The sequence below is a fragment of the Hypanus sabinus genome, chromosome 29, assembly GCF_030144855.1.
Source record: "Hypanus sabinus isolate sHypSab1 chromosome 29, sHypSab1.hap1, whole genome shotgun sequence".
NCBI classification, from domain to species: domain Eukaryota; kingdom Metazoa; phylum Chordata; class Chondrichthyes; order Myliobatiformes; family Dasyatidae; genus Hypanus; species Hypanus sabinus.
This window is the reverse complement of record NC_082734.1, coordinates 14,573,570-14,594,753: the sequence shown is the minus strand read 5'-3', so window position 1 is coordinate 14,594,753 and position 21,184 is coordinate 14,573,570. Positions and strand designations below refer to the sequence as shown.

The window sequence follows — 21,184 nt, the reverse complement described above, 5'->3', positions numbered from 1 at the left end:
GTAATTTTTAACAAAAAAGATGTACAATATTGTAAAGATTAGAAATAGGCCACAAAATTGTGGATTTTTATTAAAAACCAAATGACAAAACTTAGGGAGAAAATATTAAGAGCAATGTTTGCTCAAGTAATATAAAAAAGACAAAACAGCTTTTAGAAATATGTTTAAAGGAAAAGAGTATATACTCAAATATTGGTCCAGTGCAGGATGACTAAAATTCTTACTAGGAAATGGAGGAATGGGCAGAGATTCTAAATAATTGTTGATCGACTAAAATGAGACTTAATACAGTCTCGTTTCCAGCACCCTAGAAAACTAATGCTGCTAAAGGCAAACAAGTCCTTGAATCTCAAACACAAGAAAATCTGCAAATGCTGGAAATCCAAAGTAACACACACAAAATGCTGGAGGAACTCAACAGGTCAGGCAGCATCTATGGAAATGAATAAACAGTCGATGTTTTGGGCCAAGACCCTTAAATTTGATGGTTTACATCCAGGACCTTAAAAGAGGTGGGTGCATTGATTGTAATCTATTAGAATTGCCTCTAATCCTGGGGTGGGGGGTTTCCAGTGAATTTAAACAAAACCATCGTTGTTTAAAAGAGCAGGGAGAAAGGAAGCTGGATGCTACAGCTCAATTAACCAAACATCTAATTCTTTCACTGTTCTACTTACCAAGAGAGCTCTCCTCCATGACCCTGACCGGCATTTACATAATGCCAAAGGCTGACGTTAAGCAGGCACTCAAGGTACTGAGTGCTGCTGTGAGCAAACAGTTTACCCCAACTCTTTTCAAATCATTGTTGGAGATTTCAAATCAGGCTTGTTTGAAGAAATATCTGCCCAATTATCACCTGCATCACCCAGGGCCACAACACACTTGACCACTGTTATACTACGATTAGGAAAGCCTACTGCTCCATGCCTAGGCCACATTTCAAGAAATATGATCACTTAGCTCCCCTCCTTCTACCTGCATACAGACAGAGACTGAAGAACATGGCTCCAGAAATGAGGCCAATGAAGAAATGGTCGTCAGAGGCAAAGGATTGCAACGAGTTGGTGGACCGGGCAGTATTTAAGGATCGAGGATCTGAATGAATCCAACATGGCTGTCACAGACTTTATAAAAAAACCAAAATGTGTCCCCACAAAAGTCATTCTGAATATTTCCCAGCTGAAAGCCCTGGATGAACCATGAGATCTGCAATGCACTGAGGGTCACAACAGTGGCAATTCCAGACCAAAGCTGAATCACTGAAGGAAACTCGTCAGCTGTGGCAGGGCTTGAATGCTGTCAAAACACAGGCCATTTTCATAAACTCCCACAGCCTCCGATGACCCTGTGACTTCAGTCTCCAAGACCAATGTCCTTCAGGAGGGTGAACCTGCGGAAAGCACCTGGCCAAGATAGGGTACCTGGCTGAGTAATAAAGACGTGTGCTGATCAAATGGCTAGAGAGTGTTCACAAATATTTTTAACCTCTTGCTTTGGCAGCTTGAGGTACCCATTTGCTTCAATCATACTGAAGCATAAGAAGAATGTGGTAACCTGTCTCAACCTACGTCCACTGTGATTAAGTGCTTTGAGAGGTTGGTGATGAAACACATCAACTCTTGCTTGTGAAGCAATTTGTATCCTCTCCAATTTGTCTATCATCACAACAGGTCAACAGATGCCATTTCATTGGCTCTTCACTCAACCTTGGAACACTTGGATAGCGACAATGCATTCATCAGAATGTTCTTCATTGACTACAGCCTTCCATTCAATACTATCATCCCCTCAAAACTAATCAATAAGCTTCAAGACCTGGGCCTCAATACACCCTTGTGCAACTGGATCATCAATTTCCTCACTTGCAGACTCTAGTCTGTTCAGATTGGCAAGAACATTTCCACAATCATCACCACAGGTGCACGACCAGTCTGTCTGATTAGTCCCTTGCTCAACTCACTTTATACTTCTGACTGTGCGGCTAAGTTTATTTAAGTTTGCTGACAACACTACTGTTGTTGGCCAAATGAAAGGTGGTGATGGATCAGCATATAGGAGAAAGATTAAAAATCTGGCTGAGTGGTGCCACAATAACCACTCACTCAAAGTCAGCAAGATCAAGGTGCTGATTATTGATTTCAGGAGGAGGAAACTAGAAGTCCATGAACCAGATCTCAGGGGATCAGGGTTGGAGAGAATTAGCAAACTTAAATTCTTTGCTGTTTTCATTTCAGATGATCTGCCTTGAATCCAACACATAAATTGGCATGCAAAAGTTTGGGCACCCCTGGTCAAAATTTCTGTTACTGTGAATAGATAAGCGAGTAAAAGATGACCTGATCTCCAAAAGGCAAAGTTAAAGATGACACATTTCTTTAATATTTTAAGCAAGTTCATTTTTTATTTCCATCTTTTACAGTTTCAAAGTAACAAAAAGGAAAAGGGCCCAAAACAAAAGTTTGGGCACCCTGCATGGTCAGTACTTAGTAACACCCCCTTTGGCAAGTATCACAGCTTGTAAACACTTTCTGTAGCCAGCTAAGAGTTTTTCAATTCTTGTTTGGGGGATTTTTGCCCATTCTTCCTTGCAAAAGGCTTCTAGTTCTGTGAGATTCTTGGGCTGTCTTGCATGCACTGCCTTTTGAGGTCTATCCACAGATTTTCGATGATATTTAGGTCAGGGGTCTGTGAGGGCCATGGCAAAACCTTCAGATTATGCCTCTTGAGGTAGTCCATTGTAGATTTTGAGGTGTGTTTAGGAAGGATCATTATTCATTTGTAGAAGCCATCCTCTTTTCATCTTCAGATTTTTTTTTTTTTTACAAAGGGTGTGATATTTGCTTCCAGAATTTGCTGGTATTTAAGTTGAATTCGTTCTTCCCTCTACTGGCTGCAACACAAGCCCAAAGCATGATCAATCTACCCCTGTGCTTAACTGTTGGAGAGGTGTTCTTCTCATGAAATTTTCCACCTTTTTCTCTCCAAGCATACATTTGCTCAATGTGGCCAAAAAATTCTATTTTTACTTCATCAATCCACAGGACTTGTTTCCAAAATGCATCAGGCTTGTTTAAATGTTCCTTTGCAAACTTCTGATGCTGAATTTTGTGGTGAGGACGCAGGGAAGGTTTTTTTCTGATGACTCTTCCATGAAGGTCATATTTGTGCAGGTGTCACTGCACAGTAGAGCAGTGCACCACCTTTGCAGAGTCTGCTAAATCTTCCTGAAGGTCTTTTGCAGTCAAAAGGCAGTTTTGATTTCTCTTTCTAGACTACGAGCAGTTCTCACGGAAAGTTTTCTTGGTCTTCCAGACCTCAACTTGACCTCCACCGTTCTTGTTAACTGCCATTTCTTAATTACTTTAAGAACTGAGGAAATGGCTACCTGAAAACTCTTTGCTATCTTCTTATAGCCTTCTCCTGCTTTGTGGGCATCATTTATTTTAATTTTGAGAGTGCTAGGCAGCTGCTTAGAGGAGCTTGTGGCTGCTGATTGTTAGGTCAAGGTTTGAGGACTCAGGGTATTCATAAAGCTTTGAAATTTGCATCACCTGGCATTTCCTAACGATGACTGTGAACAAGCCATAGCCCTAACAAGCTAGTTAAGGTCTGAGACCTTGGTAAAAATTATCAGAGAGCTCAAATCTCTTGGGATGCCCAAACTTTCGCATGGTGCTCCTTTCCTCTTTTTTTCCCCCCACTGTAAAATTGTACAAAACAAAAATAATACACTAATCTTGCTTAAAATGTTGAAAAGGATGTTTCATCTTTAACTTTACGACTTTTGGAGATCAGTTCACCTTCTATTCACTTTTCACAGTAACAGAAATTTTGACAGGCGTGCCCAAAATTTTGCATGCCACTGTAAGTGTCATTACAAAGAAAGCAGGGCAACACCTCTTCCTTCTTTGAAGTTTGTGAAGATTCAGTACATCACCTAAAACTTGGACAAACTTCTATGGATGTGTGGTGGAGAGTATATTGACTGGTTACTTCCGAGCCTGGTATAGAAACACCAATGCCCTTGTACGGAAAAGCCTACCAATGGATATATCACATGTAAAAGAACTCCCCTACCAGTGAGCGCATCTACACAGAGCACTATTGCAGGAATGCAGCATCCAAAGGACCCCCACCATCCAAATCATGCTCTCCTCACTGCTGCCATCAGGAAGATGGTACAGGAGCTAGAGGACACACACCACCAGTTTCAGGAACAGTTATTACCCCACAACCATCAAGCTCTTGAACCAGAGGGGATAACTTCTCTCGCTCCATCACTGAACTGCTCCCACAACCTATAGACTTACTTTCAAGGACTGCTCATCTCATGTTTTTGATATTTATTACTTATTTATTTTTCTTCTCTGGCATTTGCACAGTTATTTCTCTTTATTACATTGGTTGTTGCTCTACTGAGGGCAGTCTTTCATTGTTTCTTGTTATTTATTGTGAATGCCCGAAAGAAAATAAATCTCAGGGTTGAATCCAGAGACATACAAGTACTTTAATAAATTTACTTTGAGCAAAATGCTACAACCTTAATAAGCAGACTTAAGGATGTTAGAAATTTTTAAGACCATCAAGTAGAATCATAGTTTCATGTAAGGTACATAAAGTGTGGTGAATTTTCAAGGATTCCTTGAGGATATCACAAACAGTAGATAAACAGGAACCAGCAGATACTGTAATCTGCTGTAATTTTTCATTTTCAGAAAGAATTTGATGTGATGCCATGTAAAAAAAATTACTGCATAAAGATCGAGCAAGTGGGGTATGTGTGTGGGGTGTGGTTTATCATATAAACAGCATAGACAGGTGCTAATAGAAAGCAAGCCAGGATGAATTGGCCAGTTCCCAGCAGAGTACCATAGGGAACAACTCTTGGATACCAACTATTTACAAGTCAATATTAATTTGGGTGTAGGGTATGAGCATACTAAAGCCAAATTTGGTGATTATACAAAGCTAGGAAGGTTAGCAAACTGAGGACAAAAGAATGCAAAGGGATTTAGATAGGTTAAATGATAGGGCAAGTTAGTAGATGGAGTGCAATGTTGGAAAACGTAAGGAAATCCATTTTGGAAGAAACCATGAAAAAGCTAATTATTTAAATGGAACAAGACTACAAAGCAATGTGATGCATAAGGATCTTGGGGTTTTAGTATATGTCACTATCCTCTCCCATGCTACGTTCTGTATTAACAAGAGAGCATAATGATTTTAAAAACTTCATAACATCTACTTTAGCATTCGCAACAAAACTGATTAAAATGATATGCCACAAATAATGATATAAGAAAACAAAAGTAAAATGTAAACCTATCAACACTCACCAGGTTTGGCATCCCCACACTACCAGCAGGCTTCTTGTCCATTGTAAACTGAGGCAAACTGTTTCCTAGTCCTCCCTTATTCTGCATCTGCTGGCCAAGTCCACTGGTACCCAGAGTCTGACTAGCGTTTTGACCATAAGGCTGTCCATAAGGACTTGGAGTTCCCATCATTCCCATCTACAAGTTAAAAATGAACAGAATTAGTTATCTTTTGCAGATACTGTTCCTGATCTGTTTGCTTGAAGCTTCATCAGTATATATTCAAATATACTGGGGGGGGGGAAAATGGACCACAACTTATTTAAAAGATGGATTATCAAATCAAACTGCTTTTGAACAATACCAATACCCATGTAGTTAACATTTTTGGCAAACCAAATGCAAGAGAAATAGGCTGCACAACCATTAGTATAGAAAATGTTTGTAAATTTGTAACAGACATTTTCTTGCATTTTGAGAGCAGGTATTGTTCTATGTTGTGTACAAGATGTACAGAAAAGTTCCAAGTTCAACTTTGCAAGATTTAAAAAGAGTAAAATCCAGGAGGTAGTTCAACTCTGCATTAATTATTTTAGATGAATATTTACTATAGCTCATAAGGGCATGTAGAGGCATATTACATTAAATATTACATAATCTTACATTCTATAACAACTAGCCAAAGATATAATGAAAAGAAATTTTGTCCCAGATGAGCAAATGGAGAGATATATATGTATTTTCTGGACTTAATTTTTGATATTCTGAATATGCCCTGAACTGGTTTCAGATAAGGAAGCATATTCTCAATACAAAACTGAAAATGACAGAGAACTTCACTAAGAAATCTTAGAAATAAAGTTTATTGCAAGTTATCTCACTAAAGTATCTTGCATTTATAAAATAACAGCATCCTGGTAGCCTTAGTAATAAAAGTCAATTTGTTTTAATGTCCAAGGCATTTCTGTAAGAACTGTTAAGAATGATAATGCATTTTGCCCAAGAGGTTACCACAGACTATGATGTTTTTAAAAGTGAGTTAACAGATTTTGCTTTGTTCTATCCCAATGCATCAAAATACTGTAACATGAATATGGTAACAGGGCAATACTCACACGTAACTTCTCAATTAAGAGGTCTGTATCAGGATTTCATTATATTCAAGCCTCAAATAAAAATTCTAAACCATTTTGTCAGTTAAAAATTCACTTATAACATTTTCTAACCTACAGGTTGAAATGAAAAGCACAGAATTTCATATGATACTTTAAAAATCTGATTTACCATGTACCATGTCACTGTTCTGGCAATAGTACCATTACAGCCAAATACATATCTGGATTAAATAAATCTATCTGAAGGTATGGCATAAATCAAAAGGCACCTTGCTGTAAATAAAAGTATTAAATACAGCAATGACTCTGGCCACCAACAAGCATTTTATTTACCAACCATAACAAAATTAATGTCTCAAAAATATGCTTTTGGCAATAGAATGATTTCATATAAATCTGATGCTTTTCCTCCCAACTTTACATTAAGCAATGATGTGAAGATTTTTTGGGGGGGGGTACAAGAATTTTATTAGGAAAAACTAATAATTTTGGAAATTTGGAGTTGACATTATAAGCAAGGAAAATTCTGAAAAAAATATTTATGGTATTGATAAAATATATAGATGCACTAGCAACACATTTTCAATTTGGCTTATTTCACCAACCCTAGTTTCTTTTAATGTTTTGGCATCATACACAAGCCAAAATAAGCTTTAATATATAAAAACAATGCTATAATTTCTCAATTATGCTCATCTCAATTTACATCTGGAAGTTACCGGTACTTTGATACTCTCCATTTCCAGTGGCAGAAAAGATAATCTCCACTTTTTAATCTGACACCAAGTCACCACTGCGGCAATGTTACTGGTTGCAGCCAAATGCATTCATTTCAAATACATATACAGTACAGTATTTCAAACGTTCTCTTGAACCACAATGCATGTTGCGAAGATAAAATCCATGTACTTTAGAATTTTAACTCAATTCTATAGTTTAATGTAATAGTCATAATTCTTAAAAATCAAGAACGCTCTTACTGAGAATGAAATTTAAAACACAAGGATAATTTAACATAATTTCACTTTAATAGATTAACAAACAAGGGAGCATTGTGGTGATATCTAAAGTAGAGAACGAGAGATTTAGTTATAGGCAGAGATGTCAGATTTGTTGACAATTTTTTTTCCAGCTGGTGAATATGTGCACTACAAAGGCACTTGAGAAGAGAAATTAATAATCAGCATCTTAAGTGTTGTAGATGATTTGCAAGCAGCATCAAATGTGTTACTATAAAATTCAAAAAAAAAGGTTTTACAGCAAATCTAACCACTTCAAATAGATACACTCACAAAGTACCCTTCAGATGATTAAACCACGACCACAAATTTTGCCCTCAATTTGCAAATTATCTTCCTGGACATTAGCAATACAATTGTATTGCTTCAGAATTTAACAGAACACAAACAAAACATTACTACAGACTAAAAATGTGAATTACTGGTATAGCAACATGATGCAACCCCTGGAAGAAAGCCTAAATAAACACGAAGCAAAATAAGAGGGGAACTGGAAGAAGCAATGTGGGAAAATGAGAAAAGAAGATGTATATTGGTGAGAACAGACTAGAGAATAAAAACAACATTTTTCCAAATGTTAGTTCACAAATTTATTTATCAGATTTGGGTGCTGCTGGCAGAGTTCACTTTTATTGTGCCAGCCAGTTCTTGAAAAGGTGACACTGAATCCTCAAACTACTGCAGTCTATATGGCACTGCCAATCTATGGGGCTATTTAATAGGAAGTTTAGAATATTAAGCCAGCAACAAAGAAACACCGGCAACCAAGAAATAACAATGCCCTGTGCTTTTGCAACCCTAATGTTTTATTTGCCTTTGTGAACTTGGAAAATACTGCGGTAAGTTGCTGCAGTGCATCCTACTGCAACCACGTTATACTGAGATCTACTTACTAAACAGTGGAAATCACACTTTAAGTGGTAGATCGAAAGGCGATGCAACAGGTTGCTCTGTTCTAGGCATCACCGGACCACAAGTGCTTTTGGAACTGCAGGCATCTTGACATTTGAAAAGCATTCTAGTGTACTCCTAAATCATGCTCTATGGATGGCACAAAGGCGCAGGAATCAGAGGGAAAGGTGTTCACCATGACTTCTGATCTCTTATATAAGCTGAAACACTCTCGTCCAGCAATCTATGAACTAAAATAATCTGGTGGTCTGGCATTTTTGAACTTACAGTACAGATACATACTAACATTCTACATTCTACAGATACATTCTATCTTTGGATCTTAGATCTTAATTAACTGATATCTGCACTCACTTGTAGATAATTTACCTATTAGTGTACAATGCTCCTGACTTATAGAAACATTAGGTTTGGATGAATTCCCTCCGTGGCCAGATCTATAATTAAACAAAGTTCTGCTTAGGAGCAAGATGACCAGAGTAATTTCCATTATTCAGCACTAGTCAGGTCCTGAGGGCGTCAGACTAAGGAGTTTTAACCTGTAGCCATAATATTAATATGACAGGCCCATTTAAATTTCTGATCAATAATGATCCTCAGGATGTTACTGGTTGTCTCATTATACATTGAATAGATCTGATCAGTTTCTTGTGAAGTAGTTACTGGCTGGCAAGAGATCTAAATGTTAATTGTCATGTTTGAATCGGGCTGCATATGCAGCCACAGTGTGTAGAAATGTAACTGAAGGTGAAACTAGCAAACAGAAGATATTCCCAATTCTGACTTCACGGTATAGGTAAAGGTAGTTGCCAAAACAACTGAAGATAGTTATATCCATGATGGTATGTTGATGAACTCTGAAGTTTGTTAAAATTGGATGTTAAAAAAAAAATCAAAATATAACAACTTAGAATATTTTGAATACAGTTTTGAATAACTAGGTTGAAAAATGCAGCTCTTTATGTACCAAACACGAGGAAATCTGCAGATGCTGGAATTTCAAACAACACACACAAAATGATGGTAGAACACAGCAGGCTAGGCAGCATCTATAGGGAGAAGCAATGTCGACATTTCGTCCTGACGAAGGGTCTCGGCCCGGCCCGAAACATCGACATCGCTTCTCCCTATAGATGCTGCCTAGCCTGCTGCTCTTTGTGTATCATTAGGTTCTGTTTGTGTTAAAATAACTATTGTCCTAAAATGAGCTTATTTGCAGATCTAGAGACAGTAGAATGCTAGTTAATCTGAAGGTTACTTATAGTCATCAGCTGAAGTGTGGAAGTTGGTCAATGATCCACTAAATGGCTAATAATAAGTGAAATGTATCAACTTTCAATGGCTGGAGAAAAATAGTATCCTATATATAGTGCATTACTTACCAGGCCCCTCCTTGTCAGATTTCAAGAATTTACAGTTAAAAACACAAAATGCTATAATGTTGGAAAACTGAAGAAAAAAATGCCAAGCATTAACAGATAAAACTTCATGTTTGTGATTTTTCATCAGGACGCTATACACTCACAGATTGGTAGAAGCCAAGGTGTGTTAGGTAGGGAAAACAAAGGCTAGATCATTTAGGACCAAGTTGAGAAGAATTTTCTTCAGCGGGTGATAACCTTTGGAATTCTCTATGCCAGAAGACTGTGGCAACTCAGAAGTTATACAAGACATGGATTGACAGATTTCTGGACATTAAGGGAATTAATGATTATGGAAACAGCGCTGAAATGTTGGAGCTGGCTCAAAAGGTTGAAAGGACTAATTATGCTTCTAGTTCATATATTCTTATCCCCATACTTAAATGGGATCCTCTTACTAATGACTGCATTTTACTGACACCTACAAGCGCCCAGCTTCCGCTAGAGTATCAACTACTCATTAATACTACTTTCAAGTGGGCACCCTCATGTGAACTCTACTAACAAGAAAACAATGTGAAGACAGTTTAAACAACAAAGTGCTATCAAGATTAAATGGAGAAGCAATGACAAGATGCTTGCAGATGAGATTAGAGGAAAAAGAGTACACCTTAAGTATATACTCAATTTAGCAAGCTATTTAACATACAAGGTAAGGAGGGTGGACTTCTAGGAGCTGGTCACATGGGTTGGCAAGGTGGACTTCAAGGAGTTGTGATCAAGCTAGACATCATCTAATTATCCAGGGTAGCTTAAATACAATAATAAAAAAATTTTGAATGATTTGTCAACTTTTATCACAGAATGTACAATCTTACACCTGGAAAAGACAATCACACCTCCAAGGTCACTACCTCATTTTCCAAAATGAATCTGTTGCTTTGATAAATATAACAAATATTATCTAACTTGATGAACTTAACTTAACAAACTCCTACACAAGAGAGAGACATCAAACAGTGCTGGCTTCAATTAAATTACAAAATTAGCAATTAACTAATTTAACTGGAATTTATGCTCCGGTATTTACTGCTGATGTGCAGTATAATCTGCCTAAGCACACAATGGGTTTTCCATTATTCTATACCTGCATTCTCAAGCACACTATTTCAATATTAAATATGTTTTAGATAAACTTTCTAATCTGTAGCTCAAAAATAGCAAGAATATTTCATAAGTACAATTTGCATTAATGCACTTGTACCACTTCAAATGCATGAACATATTTAACAGATTTAAAGATAAAGATAAAATTCAATTAATAGGAGTTTGGACTGGAAACAAAATGTTTACCATGTGGGGGAGGGAGAAGAAAATGAACTGATTTTCTTGAAGTGCATAGACAACAGATGGTACCTACACCTCTGCATAAGAACAAAGGAGGAAAAGCCCAGTACTAATCCATACAAACAACCTTCATCCAGACTCCAGACTTATGCTCAGTCATTCATGTGAAAGGAGAAACTGCTTTGCCCAGGGCATACTGTCTCACTGTTCAAAGAAAGACTCCTTTAGAACCAACAGTCAAAGCAAAGACTATATTTCCTTCTACTACACCAAAACTGTTACCCAGTTACGAAAACCAAATTAATACTCCATTCTTGTTTAAATATGCAGAAAAATGTACAAGATTTTTTATATATATTTGCAGATATTTAGAATCCAATTAGCTCTCAAAAATTTAAATATTTGACACAGATTAGCTAAAGAAAAAGTAAATGCAAAAAGGAATAACTAAATCAATATGGTTAAAAAAATTACTGCAGATATAAACCTTAACCCTTTTAATTTTAAAAAGAGCTTAAAATAATAGATTCCAGATGGAATTAAGAAAATTTAAATATATTTTACATTTTAGAAATTTACGAGAGGAACATTTGAATAGTTGTGGCTGTGGCTCACATCAACTAGTAAATCACTCCGTCCAAGTTAAGATGTGATGGTATAGATGAACATGCACATGAAAAGCTCTTACTTAGCCCTGAAAATGACAGATGATAGCTGCAGTGATCTCTATATTTTCTATTTGTTTTCAATTGCCACCGACAAATCAGTGCATCAAAAGTCAATTTGAGAATTCTATTATTCTCATAACCATGCCCACACTTTTTGTCTTCCTTCACACCACACTTCCAAGCGGACAACTTAAGTGTTTTGTGATTATTTACGTGTAGCTTAAATTTACTACATATGGACTCCTTCCCTTCCCAGAATTTAACAGTCCATACATCGGGACTTACACTTCTCTCTCTGAACTTCTTCTATGCTTTAAATAATTTCTTAAAACCTTGTTAATTAAGTCTTCAATGGATCAGTCATTATCTCCTCTAAAGCCCAGTCTCAAAGTTTCATCAAATATTATTGTGAAATGCCTTCAGACTTTTTATTCCGATAAAGATGTTATAATGTGTAGTGATTTTCCAGAATTAGAGATCTATTAACTTCTGGGCATGCGTGGTTGTTGGCACACGTGATTAACCTCAGATGACTTTAACACGAACTTCCACTAGAATCAGAGCTGCTAATTTAGTAAAGACGACAATCTCTCCAAAAATTCTAGCATAGGTATCTGTATGACTGAGAATATACTCTGAGGTAGTTGAAATTTGTTTCTTTATTGTCATAAAGTCTTCCCTGCAATGGACAAGTCAAATAAAGATTGGATGACAGTTTTTGGAATACCTCTGCTCACTCCAGAAACATTCCAACTAATTTCGACTTTGATCTTTGTTCTCTACCTTCAACATTGTTCTTGTAAAACTCCACCCTGAACACTCTCTCTTCTCCCTCACATGGGGCAGAAGATATAAAAGCCTAAAAGCATGTATCACCAGGCTCAAGAACAACTTCTACCCTGCTGTTATAAGACTATTGAATGGTTTGCTAGGAAGATGAGATGGATTCCTCAACTTATTCTATCACGTTATGGCCTTGCATCTTATTGGGAGCTTGCACTGCACTCTCCGACTGTAAAACTCTATCCACAATGCATTGTGATGAAATGGCCTGTATTGATGGCATGGAAAACAAAGTGTTTCACTTTGTTTCAGTATATGTTACAATAATAAACCAATTTAACAATAGCATTTTCACAAATAATCAAACATTATTAATTCAGGAACATCTATAATTTGCTTTTTGCAGAATGTGCATTCTGCATTTCCCACAGAGCATTAAAAAAAATTATCCTGCTGCAATCATTTACACTACTTCCAGGACTTGTGTTATTCAATAATCATTTTACCCTGAATTTTACTTTGTACTCTTCCCTCTTGTACCATTTAACTGTTCAAGTCACATGCTGAACTGTTGACTTCTCCTCCTCCAAATCCTCTCCCCAGCTACTTAATTTTCTCTCACTCCCCATTCCTCCATCCACAACTTTTCATGGTGAATCATCAAGATGAAATGCAGTATTTCAAGTCTTTTGTCTTTATTTCAACTTTTCAGCATCAGTACCAATAAATATTTGCTAATTCCCCAATAATGTCAAAACAGGACAGGCCTGTCATATTTATTAATTCAACTTCATTTTGGTGTTAATGTAAATGGAGTACAAAATGCTTCGCTCTTACCTTGCTCATTGCCCCAGGCTGGGGTCCTTTGAGACCAGTTGCCATCTGAGGTGATTGCTGGGATAACGTATCAGCAAGTAGGTTGTTTGTGTTGGACATGCCTGGACTTGAGTACTGTACATTAGGCCTTCCTCTTCCAGCACCAAGAGAACCATTCATCACTTGTCCTTGGATCATGCCCTGAGTATTACCACTATTCATCAGAGCTGGATTCATATTAGCATTCATGCTCATCCCTGCCTGGTTGGTTGGACTGTTTACACCAGGCATTAGACCTGTTGCTGACGTATGAAGCTGATCATGTTTCTGGGGGTTCACAGACTGTGGTGTTGGAGGTCTCTGGTTTGCTCCACTTGCTCCTATCCCCATATTGGGCGGAGATGTAAGTCCACCTTGAGTTAAAGGGCTCTTGACCATACTACTTAAACTTCCTATACTGGGACTATTCTGTTGACTTTGGCTGCCTACAGACTGAACCGGACTATCCATGGATCGTGATGAGGTACCACCAGTGCCATGTCCCATGCCGATACTAGAACCACTGCCTCTAAGAAGTTCTGACAGTTGTTTGTGCTTCGAGGCAGCATCCTGCACCATGCCAACGCCAGTTAATTGAGTCAAGTCACCGCCATTTGTCAGTACTAAAGGATCTGAGCGGATTAGTTCATCTGGCAAGTCATTCTCAAGCTCAAAAAAGGGTCCAAAATCTGCAAAAAAAACACAAACGCGTTAAAATTGTCTTCACTTTCAGGATATAATTGCAAGCACTTTTACTTTCTAAAACACACTATTTTTTAGTCACAAATAACCTGCCATGATGAGAAGAGGCAAGGAGTAATTTCTAAAGACATGGGCTAGCTTCCTGCACTCAAACACAAATAAAGCCAACATTCCAGACTGTGCAGCATTTGATAATATCTGACAGATGAGGAACTTTCCTACATCCTTGACTGCCAATGAAAGTCCACATTCAATTCTTTCAGAACACGTTAATGGCTCATTGCCAGTGAAAATAAACCTAGCAAAAATTTACTAATTTTCTATTACACTAGTTATTTGAAATGACTTTCAATTCAAGCCTTAATGAGAAATTCATTGTGCATCATAAATCAGTCAAGCACAATGTTCCAAGTTACAACCACACCAATAAACTACAGAGGAAAATGCCATTTGGTCTAATTGTCTTGTATGTAGAACAACATTATTTTGCTCTCCCTTGGAAACTTTGTGAACTTCCACCCAATTTTCACTTAAAATTTAACACCCTGCAACAATCACTCCACATGGCAAACCTGCCAAGCTACAGAATCCTAAACTGTAAAAACCCATTCATATGACTTTGGTGAGGAACACACTTTATTTGCCTCACGAGCTATCTTTCCAATCATTGGTAAAAACACTATGCAATTAAAAAAAAACTCCCATTTGAGGACTTCAGTGGACAGATGCAGAAGCCAAATCTCTTCACACCTGTTTCCCAACAGATGTTATACTTTCCAGATCTAACACAGCTTTAATACACTAAGTGTGTGCTGTCCATAGACCCATATTAACGGTCAGCCAAATATAAATGGCAACATCCAATCATAAACAAGAGAAAATCTACAGGTGCTGGAAATCCAAGTAACACACAAAATGCTGGAGGTACTCAGCAGGGTCTCAACCTGAAATGTTGACTGTACTTTCTCCGCCCCCTCCCCTATAGATGCTGCCTGGCCTGCTGAATTCCTCCAGCATTTTGTGTGTGTTTAATGGAAGTATAGACCAGTTTCAGGAAACCAGCGGACTGTGTGCATAGCTGGAGATAGTGTCTGAAGTATGGGCAGGGTGTGTTGACAAGATGAAAAGCACAAGTTAAAACAAGTTTAACAAGGGTCAACCCTCTCATGGATACATGACTGTAGTTTCAAGGTATCAATGTTATTTTTGTTTGCAGGGCCCATGCCTTGACCCTTGCGAAAAACAAGGACATTAAGTGTAATGAAACATTTCAAACAATTTGTGAAACTCTGTCATCCAGCTGGCATTTTTAGAAACAAACTTATCTCCATTCATGAAAACCAAAGCAGTATTTGCAATGCATTTCAGACATTTATTTCAAATAATATTCTATTCAAAATGTTTTGTGTGGCATTTGTCTTGATTAATAACCAATTGTTAACATCTCTCAAATCTTTTCCAATTCCTCATTTTTTGCTCAAACATAAATCATTATGCTAATCAAGCAACGCAGAGATTATATTCCTATATCCCCAAATCAAAAGCAATTAAAATTGGGGTAAAGAACCAAAACTGGAGCAGTACTGAAATGTCAGAGAAAGTTTCTGGCCCTTTGCAATAAAATAAACATTTGCTTCAAAAACAAACCTTGAAGATGCTCAGGAATTGGATGCATTAGTAGCGATCTTTCTAGAATCATTAGATTCTGAAATAGTTCCAGAGGACTAGAAAATTCCAAACGTCACTCCACTCTTTAAGGGAGGGGGCAGACAGCAGGAAATTGTAAGCTAGTTAGTCTGACTTCAGTGGGTTGGAGTCCATTAGGGACAATTTTTCAGGGTACTTAGTGCACATAATAAAACAGGCCAAAGTCAGAATGGTTTCCTTAAGGTGAAATCATGCACAAAGACTAAATCTGTTGGAATTCTTTGAAGAAATAACAGGCAAGATAGACAAAGGAGAGTCAGTGGATGTTGTTTACTTGGATTTTCAGAAGGACTTTGACAAGGTTGCTAAACAAAAGCCCATGGTATTACAGTAAAGATATTAGCATGGAAAGAAGATTGGCTGACTTGCAGGAAGAAACAAGTGGGAATAAATGGAGCCCTTCCTGGTTGGCTGCTGATGCAGACTTGATGTTATCAATTGGCCTAATTCTGTACCGATGTCTTATGGAAGTCAGGCAGATTCAATACTTCTATATTTTAAAATGCTTGCTAATTTTGTATGAATGAGCTGTAAGATCTTCTACAGTCTTTTAAGAATATGAACTGAAGCAAATAAAGATATAAAAGAAATGCAGTTATAGGAAGGCTATACTAATTGTAAGAAAAGACTAAACTGGCCCTTTCTGATGCAGAGAAGGCAAATTAACTGAAATTGTTGAATTCAATCTCCAAGTCTGGAAGACTGTAATAAGCCTAGAAGCTTACAATTAGCCTCATTGTAATAAACTAGTGATCACAAATAAGAGAATGGGAGAGTTGTTTGTTGGCAGAGAAACTAAAGGAGCTGAAATTGGTACACAAAGGTGGTGTTAAGTGAGTGATCATCTTGGTGGCCTTTCTTGCTATCACAGCATCCTGTTGGACATTGCTCATGTGGAATTCTGCAAGTCTGATTCACTGATTTATTGCTGACAGCACGGGAGCTGCATGGCCTAGGGCACAGCAAGGACTAGACCTCAACTTCAAGCTGCAATGCCACCCAAGAGAGAAGCTTCGGAGTTGGAACTGCCCCCCAGGGTTCGCTCAGCAGAATACAAGATGTATTGCGTGCAGAGTGCTGCAACATTCGTGGGACTTAGGATCTTGGATTACTTTTTTGTGTGACTGTATCTTACTGATATCTTCCATGTCTTTGTTGTGTATGACTGTTGGCACTGGCTTCACAGTAGTGTTTCATGTTGCTGTAATCATGGATATTTATTACATAGTTGAATGACAATCAAATTTGAACTTGACCTTGATAGGATGCAGAGCTGGGCTGAGAAGTGGCAGACTGAGTTCAATTTTGGAAAAGTGTGAAGCAATATACTTTGGAAGTTTGAACTTGAAGGGAGAGTACAAGGTTAATGGCAAGATTTATGCTGAAGGGCCTGTGCTGCAGTATTCTAGGATTAAAAATACAAAGGTCATTCTATTTCTTTCTAAAATGCAAATTACTATTTGCTTAGAAAGGCACTTCAATTGCATCCTAGTTACCAAAGTTTTAAAAAAAAATGAAGCAACAAAATTAATAAGATGCTATGACAACATTCAGTTGAACAAGGCTGTTGTTTTAATTTTCTTTAGATCTGCTATTTTCAAAATGATAACATGCATGAAAATTACACAACTTGCCTGTACACAATAATTCAGTCCCAATTAACTTAATGGGGAACTCTAAACATTAAAAACTAGCAAATGAAGATTATATAAAATTTAGAGCTAACAAGAGAAACAGCACAGAAATAATCTCTATGGCCCACAGAATTCAACTGAACTCAACACCACACAACTCCTATTTCATTTTACCTATGTTCCCATCAACTTCCCATAGATTTTACCATGGTCAATTACTGCAGTCAATTAACCTATCATTTGAGGAAATTGGAGGACCAGGGGGCAATGGAGGACATGCAAACTCCATGCAGACAGCACAGAAGGTCCAGGCTGAACTGGTGTCTCTGGAGCAGTGCCTCTATTAGCTACCTATATTGTCCAAGAATATATTCTGGTACTTTGGGAGTTAGACAAACAGAAATGATGTTAGGACAACAGCAAGGGGGCAGTGGGGTGGATAATCATCACCTCATAACCACACTGCCCCCCCACCTCAAATCAGCGCATACAGACTGTTATATTAAAAGGTGCTGGGTCAAAGTATTGGAACTCCCTTCTTAAAAGCACTAAACAGAGACTGTTCAAGAAACACACCTGCTCAGAAAGAACTAGGGTCATTTACAGCTGGGTTGCCAACACACATTAAGAATAACATTTCAAACAAGTTTTTTTTAAATGAACACTTTTTCCTGCCTTTGACCAAAGGGGCTTCGAATTATTGTAACTTGATTCTAGAACTTAAACAAATGGATAATGTCACTAGACTCCTCCTTCCAATAACCAGGTGTTGTGTCTTACCATGGCCAATCTGAGGAAAACTCAATGCAGGGTCAATGCACAGAAGGCTGCTGGACCAGACAATGCTCCTGGCAGACTGCTCACAGGATGTGCAGACCAGCTGGCAGATGTTCTTGCTAACATCTTCAACATTTCCCTGAGCAGTGCCGTTGTTCCAACGTGCTTCAAGGCCGCCACCATTGTCCCCATGCCAAAGAGGTCTTCAGTGTCCTGCCTCAATGACTACCATCCCTTATCATGAAGTGTTCTGAGTGGCTCGTCATGAGGCACGTAAAGACCCTGCTGCCCCCCTCACTGGACCAACTGTGACCAGCAGTTTGCGATTCATCCCAACTGCTCAACAGACGACGCCATCACCACCACCCTCCACCTGGCCCTCACCCACCTGGACAAAGACACATACGTTCGAATGCTGTTCATAGACTTCACTTCAGCATTCAACACAATCATTCCTCAGCACCTGACTGGAAAGCTGAAACTACTGGGCCTGAACACCTCCCTCTGCAACCAGATCCTAGACTTCCTGACTGGGAGACCTCAGTCAGTCATCTCTAACACCATCACACTGAGCACGCCGCCCCCCCCCCCCCCCCCAGGGCTGTGTGCTCAGTCCACTGCTGTTCACTCTGCTGACCCACGACTGTGCAGCAATACACAGCTCGAATCACATCAAGTTTGCCGATGACACGATTGTGGTGGGTCTAATCAGCAAGAACGACCAGTGAGCATACAGGGAGGAGGTGCAACAGCTAACAGACTGGTGCAGAGCCAACAACCTGCCTCTGAATGTGAAAAAAACAAAAGAGATGGCTGTTGACTTCAGGAGAGCATGGAGTGACCACTCTCCACTGAACATTGGTGGAGAATCTCACCTGGTCCCTCAACACCAGCTCCACAGCCAAGAAAGCCCAGCAGCGTCTCTAATTTCTGCAAAGGCCGAGGGAAGTCCATCCTCACCACATTCTACAGAGAATGTATCGAGAGCATCCTGAGCAGCTGCATCACTGCCTTGTTCAGGAATTTCACCGTCTCAGATCGCAAGACACTGCAGTGGATAGTGAGGTCAGCAGAGAAGATCATTGGGGTCTCTCTTCCCGCTATTACAGACATTTACAACCACATGCTGCACCTGCAAAGCTAACAGTATTGTGAAGAACCCCACACACGCCTCATACAAACTCTTCTCATTCCTGCCATCTGGCAAAAGGTAGCAAAGCATTCGGGCTCTCACGACCAGACTGTGCAACAGTTTCTTCTCCCAAGCCATCAGACTCCTCAATACTCAGTGTCTAGACTGACATCTACATCATTTATTATATTGTAATTTGTCCTCTACTGTGCCTATTGTCGTATTAATTATTGTTTGCCCTGCACTGTTTTGTGCACTTTAACGTAGCCCTGTGCAGGTCTGTAGTCTAGTGCAGTTTTTAATGTTATTTTACATAGTCTAGTGTAGCCTTCTGCTGTCTCACATAGTCTAGTATAGTTTTGTGTTTCATGTAGCACCAGGGTCCTGGAGGAACATTGTTTCGTTTTTACTGTGTACTGTACCAGCAGTTTATGGTTGAAATGACAATAAACTTGACTTGACATGGGTCTTAAGGACTTATTTGGCTGCTCCATCAAATATCTAGTAGACTCTAGCTCCTTCCTAACGGGACACATTTGCAGTGTCATTAAATTTAGCTTCCATATTAAATATGGAACATAAAGCACATCTTCTGACATACACTGAACTGGCATAGTTCCCATAAAGCCCCATCTCTCATTTTCATTTTCCACAGGAAGAACAAAAGGCTACATATTTCTTCAACTGTAACTCAAAAGTAGTTCAGGAATAAAGTGATTTAGGAAGTTAGAGAATATTAAAAAAATTGGGTAAGATTATCATGAAAAAGTAAGGTGCAGCAGGTTGGGTAAGCTGCGACAGAATTTCAAATTATGGAGTATTTCTTAAAATGGATGTTTAGCAGGTTGGCAAGATATTTCCATTTATCTGAAAGGCCAAAGCAGGGGTCATAAATGAAAGTAAGTCACTAAGTCTAAGAGGAACACGAGGTGTGGGTGAAGTATGAAAACACTACAAGGAGAAACAGAGACACAGATTTGATCATGTAAGAACTGCAGGAGGTTAATTGAGCCTTGTAATTCTACTCAGCCATTTAACATTGTGCCACTATTTTGACTATACTTTCCCCATTTGAGTAAAACAGTTTGGTGTCTGTCTATCTGGGTTTTTCTTCACACCTCTCCCTGAAACATCTCAGATCTACTTTACACCAAATCAGCTGAACATGGCTCAAATATAGTAACTTAGAAATTACTACCCTTGCCATTCTGAAGTTTAGACCCTAGGTCCTCTTACTACATTAGCAGAATCTTTCTCTTAGTTTTCTGTCTTGTCTGTTCTGACTTCATATATTCAATACATCACTGTGCTAGACTAAGATGAGTACATAGCTCAAAGGACATAGAAACCAGTGCAGATTAAATAAACATATTTAAATATTCTTATGGAAGATCAATAATCTAAAATGTTGACTGAAGGAGAACAGTTTCTATTAACTGATGCTTCATGGCTTGCTGAGTATTCCCAGCATTTTCTTAGGTACACCAAGATACAAAACTGATTTTAAGCTTACTTTGGCAACTCATGTTCTATATATAATGCTAGATCAGACTTGCCTAGATCAGGTCAAATAAACTGTGCATCAACAATGGAAGATCCACAATGCTGTCATGTTATTATCCAATAAGCATCTTAAGTAAAAGACACTGCAAGAGTCTCAACCACACCATTTATATGCTTTTCCTTTTTCTTAAAGAGTGATTTTGGCACTGTGTTTTTCATTTTAACTGATTTCAACAAAGTCATACTCTTTTTCAAAACCTGGTTCTGGGCTCAGCACTAGCAAGGTTGTCCCATACTACCTTCTTGTAATTTTGAACATGTCCTGTCTTAATCATCTGGCATACAGCACCTGTT

At 38.4% G+C, this 21,184-nt stretch overlaps 1 protein-coding gene across 1 annotated transcript in view; it reads right to left on the bottom strand.

Annotated features, from left to right (window-relative positions):
* LOC132383032 (histone acetyltransferase p300-like) overlaps positions 1-21,184 on the bottom strand; it is a 99,142-nt gene that overhangs the window by 57,031 nt on the left and 20,927 nt on the right. Inside the window, exons 2-3 of the mRNA XM_059953737.1 lie at positions 13,358-14,064; positions 5,337-5,513 (exon numbers count right to left, since the gene is read on the bottom strand). Coding sequence (XP_059809720.1) covers positions 5,337-5,513; positions 13,358-14,064 — 884 coding nt within the window. The remainder of the gene's footprint in view (positions 1-5,336; positions 5,514-13,357; positions 14,065-21,184) is intronic.